At 48.3% G+C, this 6,000-nt stretch overlaps 1 protein-coding gene across 4 annotated transcripts in view; it reads right to left on the bottom strand.

Moving 5' to 3' along the window:
- Positions 1–3,266: 3,266 nt before the first annotated feature.
- Positions 3,267–6,000, bottom strand: part of TNC (tenascin C) — a 47,979-nt gene continuing 45,245 nt past the window's right edge. For all 4 annotated transcript variants that reach the window (XM_027649960.1, XM_027649961.1, XM_027649962.1 and 1 more), the window contains 2 exons: positions 5,788–5,951; positions 3,267–4,593 (listed from right to left, as the gene is read on the bottom strand). In XM_027649960.1, the coding sequence (XP_027505761.1) occupies positions 4,483–4,593; positions 5,788–5,951 (275 nt within the window). In that variant the 3' untranslated portion in view covers positions 3,267–4,482. The remainder of the gene's footprint in view (positions 4,594–5,787; positions 5,952–6,000) is intronic.

The raw sequence follows: 6,000 nt of genomic DNA, 5'->3' as shown, positions 1-6,000 counted from the left end.
TCTTGGTTTTCATGCTCTTTAACCCCAATTATGCCCAACTGCTCTTAAAGTAAAGCAAGTCAAACTTGGAATTTTGAATGAAGTGACATCCCTGTACAGGGAAGGTGGGAACTAGAAGGTGTTTTTTGTCACAAATCACTGCAATATTTGGGCTTATTCACCAGAGCAGGCTCAGGCAAGATTCCCTGGGTTTGTGGTTACATTTAGCCCAGAAATAGGTGAGATCAGTTCCCATGAATGGAATTGCAGGGAGGTGAGGGAGCTGCACCCAGAGGTGGTGCAGCAGAGGAGAGTCTTCTTCTGGGGTCAAACTGAGATGATACCAAGGTGTTACTCTGGCAGGTGGAGGAATCTGAAGTATCTGTCATCTCCAACAACACACCAGATGTCACTCAGTGTGGCCTCACCCTTGTGCCTGGATTCGGGAAAAAACACATCACTTAATAGTCCAAGTCTCACAAAAAGCCAGAGGATTTACTAACTTAAATGCTGCCATCAGCTTCAGCCTCAGTCCCCCAGATTTCTCTATCCAGCTGACTTTTTCCCAATTGATTTAAGCACTCACCTCACCCAAACTTAAGAAATTCAAGCCTGATATTTTACTGAGACTGCAGTAAGAGTAGGGCAGTGACACTGGAAAAGATGCTTTGTCTCAAAAATACCTTATGGACACAGTCCTAACCCTATAAATCCCCCTCATGTTCCCAAGCACCTCCTTCAGTGCCTCTGAGACCTCCAACCTCTCTGCTTAAACATTTTTGAAGCCCTTCCTCTCCTGCCCCCTCAAGGTTCCCAAACTGCTTGGTCATGTTGAGGATTAAAACCAGCACTAAGATTGGGCAGTTTATAAATGGATTTCAAGACTGAGGGTGTTTTTAAACTAATTCTCACAAGTTACAATCAGGAGAGAGAAACCAGAGAGGGAATATCCATCCCTCCCAGTAGCCCCTGGTGGAGCCGTTGGTACCAAACCAAGCTCGTGTCAGTTCTGGGGGGTGTCTTGGCATGTTTTACTCCCAGGATGTGCCAGTCCCTCTCTCACAGTGGTAACCATAAAAAAATACCAAACAGGGCATCTGTCAGTGGGTAATTACAGGAAATATCATCCTGCTCCTGTGCAGAGTCTGTTCTGGAGAGAGGAACAAACCTGAGCCATCTCCAGCAGCTCCTGTGGAGCTGCCAAGGTGAATGACACCAGAGCCAGGGACAGGCAGCTCTGGGCTGGGACTGGGAATGAGGAAATCATTTCATAAATGTCAGTTCTTGCCCTGGATGTCTGCAAACAGACTGCAAGAGCTTCTAAGGGCCCAGTTACACGGATTTAGTGCCATTTCCCAGTAACTTGGAAAGCATTCCGAGAGAGGAGCGTGTGTTCTTTTTTATGCTGTGATAAACACCAAAGGAGGGCTATTAATAGAGAATGAATTTAATACAGTGCTGTAGCTCACACCCTTGCCAGTGCTCTAAAAGGTCAAAGGTGACTTGTGTTCCCTGTGCAAAACAAACAATATTCAGTAGTGTAAATTCTATTGGGAGGAGGATGAAAGAAAGAAATTACCCGGAATAATATTAATGAAGGAAGTTTCTCCTCAATATTTGCTTTTGCTGTGACTCAGGTCCTGCTCCTGCAAGCCAAAAATTAACTTTATTTAATGGGTATGCTTGCAAAGCATGCAAAGTGGCCATGGGGTGATGGTTTACAAAACACAGATAGTTTTCCCAACAAAACCACTGTTGCAGAGACCCCAACAGCAGGGAGGGAGCTCAGAGTGCTGGATGTCAGCACGGGGGGGAGGCAGCAGCGAGGAGTGGCATTGCCTGGAGCGATGCTGGGTATCCACAGGATTCCCAGGTGCTGCCAGAGCAGGCACAGTCCACACGGACCCCTCGTGCCATCTGCTGGCAACCAGGCTCAGCATGGAGCAGGGGAGAGCAGGGCTGCCGAGGGATGCTGGAATACTCACTGGATGAGCAGACGATTTTCCGAAGTTTTATTAATTCTTTCAGGAATTCTCTCACTCCCCCAGCCGGGCACTGCCTGCTCCCAGAGGGTAAATCCCCTGCACCACCCCTGTGTGCCTCAGTCCGTGCTCCCAAAGCCCTGCCCAGCAAAGGAGAGCTGGGCCTGGTGTGAGACAATTCCTGGGAAATGAGCTGTAAATACCTAAAGAAATAAGACATTTCTGAAATGTAGAATCATAGAATCATCCAGGCTGGAAAACACCTTCATGATCATCAAGTCAAACAAGCATCATCCTGTTCCTTGTTAAATCTTGTCCTCGACTGCCACAGTCAAATGGTTTTTCAACAGGAATCCGTTGCTGAGATTGATTATTAATAATGCAAAACACCCAGGTTTTGGGGCTCCTGTTGGCAGCACCTTCTGTGTCCCCACCCAGCAACTCCTGCTGTCCCAGGGCTCTCTCACAGCGAAGGGGGTCCCAGATACACCCTGGCACTGGGGGAGCATCCACCAGGCTCTTCCCACTGGGGCACTGCCAAGGTTTCAGTCCAGATTGTGAACAGCAGGATGGTCCTGGGACATGAGCATGGAATCATGGAATGGTTTGGGTTGGAAGGGACCTGAAAGATCATCCAGTCCCACCCCCTGCCATGGGCAGGGACACCTTCCACTAGAACAGGTTGCTCCAACCTGGCCTTGGACACTTCCAGGGATGGGGCAGCCACAGCTTCTCTGGGCAACCTGTGCCGGGGCCTCCCCACCCTCACAGCCAGGAATTTCTTCCCAATATTCAATCTAAACCTTTCTTTCATTTTAAAGCAATTCCCCCTTTTCCTGTCCCTCCATCCCTTGTCCCCAGTCCCTCTCCAGCTCTCCTGGAGCCCCTTTAGGCCCTGGAAGGGGCTATGAGGTGTCCCTGGAGCCTTCTCTTGTCCAGGTGAACCCCTCCAGCTCTCCCAGCCTGGCTCCAGAGCAGAGGGGCTCCAGCTCCTGGAACATCTCCGTGGCCTTCTCTGGATTCATTCCAACCATCCCCAAGGGTTAATGCTCAGCTACAGCTCAGAAATGCAGTGATGGAAGGACTGCAATTAAAAATAACAACAATATTACAATGAAATATATATAAATATATATATATAAAGTAGGAAGACTGGACCTAAGAGCAAAGGGAAATGATTCCTTCTCTCCTTCCTTTCCTCCCTCCTGGTTTGGAAGGTTTTTAGTGATATTTTACACAGCACTGAGGAGGAGACAGAAACACTTTTTCTGTTTGAAAAATGCAACCTTGAAGTAGGGCAGAGAGACTGGATTAAAACAAAAGATCTTTTATTGTCTTCAACTGAAGAGGGTGATACAGAGGAACTACACTTATTTTCATCATATAAAAAAAAAAAGAGAGCCCTTTATTTACACAAAGTGTTCAAAGCTGCCAATGGTTCCTAACAACAACTCTGTATTTTCCTTGTATTTGTTAGTTATTCCCACCTGGATGGAGCAAACATTGGTCAGTAACACTTAGGAAAACAGGTAAGAAGCTTTTGGGCAGGAAAAATAAGGATGATGTTTGGAAAGCAACGGGCATTTCACTGTAACAAACCCACCAAAATACTTACAACCAGTCACTGACTAAAGAACAGTTTTCAGCAGGGGCTCAGCAGCCTTATCATTCTCAGCCTGTCTTTTATGTCCCCATCTAAATATATCCTGGACATGCACAAACTCGACATGTATGAAAAAAAAAAAGGTAGAAATTTATTTAAAAGTAATTGTGCTTTTATTTATAAAAAAAAATTTACAATCAGACACTGTCCTGCTGTGTTTCCCAAAGCATGGTTCTCTTCAAAATGACAAAAATGTAGCTTATTATTATTATCATTATCATCATTATTATTATTATTACTTTGTCTTTATATTAATAATATTAATCTTATGCTTTAGTTTAAAATCATACTGTTTTCCCCTTCCCATCCCCTCCTTCTCTGTGGTACTTGATATATATATATAAAAAAAGGCTTTCAAACAACTGACGAATTTCCATTATAACTAATAATAATAATAATAATAATAATAATAATAATAATAAACCTTACACCTTTCCATGTGTAAAATACGGCTGGTTCTAAAACAAACTCCCAACGTACAAAGCTGTTCTCCCTCCCCTCCCCTGGGCCACCCGAGAGACACTCAGAGAACGTGGAAGAACTTTTGATCCCAGAGCCTTTCTGGGGGGGGGTTAAAAAAAAAATAAAAAAAAAATAAAAAATGACTGACCCCAACATCCAACCCTTGAGATGGTTGTCTTTGGTGTGGAGGACGTCGCCGGCGGGCAGCTGGAATACTGGAGCCGGGAGATTTAAGGCCTGTCATCGGGAACGAAGCCTCCGCGGGGCCGCGGGTCACCCGTGCTTGGGGACGGCTGCCAGCTGCTCGGAGCCACCCCAGCCGTGCCAGAGGATGTCCCCACACCCCCCTGTCCGTCCGTCCGTCCGTCCCCCCCTCCCCCTGCCCTCCCCGGGGCTCTACGCTCGCTTCCGTCGGCCTTCCAGGTTCCGGAAGCTGGAGGGTCTCAGCTTCATCTCTGCAAACTCGATGGAATACTCGTGGCCCTTCCAGTGGAACCAGTTCACGCCCTGGGGAGGAGAAGATGAAGAGTGGGAGGTCACACATTCACTGCTCTTGTCAGGATTGGTGCTTTCCTTTCAGGCTGAGGTTGTTTTCTGGTTTGGGCACAACAAGGAGGGGCTTTGGGGAGCCCAGGGAATGTACAACCTGTCCAGACCTACCCACAGGCTGTCAGAGAATGGTTGGGGTTGGAAGGAACCTTAAAGGTCATCTTATTCCACCCCCTGCCATGGGCAGGGACACCTTCCACTAGCCCAGGTTGCTCCAAGCTCCGTCCAACCTGGCCTTGGACACTTCCAGGGATGGGGCAGCCACAGCTTCTCTGGGCAACCTGGGCCAGGGCCTCACCCCACTCACAGGGAAGAATTTCTTCCTAATATCTGCTCTAAACCTCCTCTCTGTCAGTGGGAAGCCATTTCCCCTTGTCCTGGCACTCCAGTACTTGTAAATAGCCTCTCTCCATCTTTCCTGTAGCTCCTTCATGTCCGGGAAGGCCACAGTCAGGTCACCCCAAAGCTTCCCTTCTCCAGGCTGAACAATCCCAGCTCTCCCAGCCTTCCCTCCCAGCAGAGCTGCTCCAGCTCTCTGATCATCTTGGTGCCTCCTCTGGACTCTCTCCAGCAGCTCCATGTCCTTGCTGTGCTGTTCCCCAGGGCTGGAGCAGCTCTGCAGGGGGGTCTCATCTGAGGGGCAGAGGGGCAGAATCCCCCCCTGCCCTGCTGCCCATGCTGGGGGATCAGCCCAGGGCACGGGGGGTTCTGTGCTGGGTCATGTCCAGCCTGTCCCCCATCAGCCCTTCTCCCAGGGCTGCTCCATCTGCTCATCCCCAGCCTGGATTAACCCAGGAGTTGCCCTGGACCAGGTGCAGCACCTTGAGCTTGGTCTTGTTAAAACTCTGCCCCCCAGAGCTGTCCCTCCCTGCCTGGCTTTCAGGGCAGGAAGAACATTTTGTTTCACATGTTGAAAACTCCAATTGTTCCCTGCACATTGGGATATTCCCTTGGGAACTCAGACAAAACCATCAATATTTCAACAGCTGATGTTAAATCCTTATTTTGTGGGCAAATGCCCATATATTTCTCTGTGATCCTGAAGAATGGGCTGGGTTGGTGCTCTGATATCTGGTTGAACCATCAGACAGATCCATTACTGCAATTCCCCTTTTTCTCAAGGATTACAGAAGCTTCCAACCCCAAACTCACCTGACTGTGGCTGTTGTCCCCATATCTGCCCATCAGATTGACCCGGTGGCAGTTCTTGTACCAGAAAGCACCTTTGTATGACAAAGCACAGTTGGTGATGGCAGAATCATGGTCCTTGTCAAAGGTGGAGAAGGACCTTCCATTGTGGTAGGTCATGGAGTCACCTGGATGGGAGGAGATGGAAGAGCAAGGTCAGTGTTTTGCCTGGTTTTT

The sequence above is a fragment of the Corapipo altera genome, unplaced genomic scaffold (genome assembly GCF_003945725.1).
Source record: "Corapipo altera isolate COAL_440 unplaced genomic scaffold, ASM394572v1 268, whole genome shotgun sequence".
In the NCBI taxonomy this organism is placed as follows: domain Eukaryota; kingdom Metazoa; phylum Chordata; class Aves; order Passeriformes; family Pipridae; genus Corapipo; species Corapipo altera.
The sequence above is the reverse complement of the archived record's forward strand: the minus strand, read 5'-3'. Positions and strand labels throughout refer to the sequence as shown.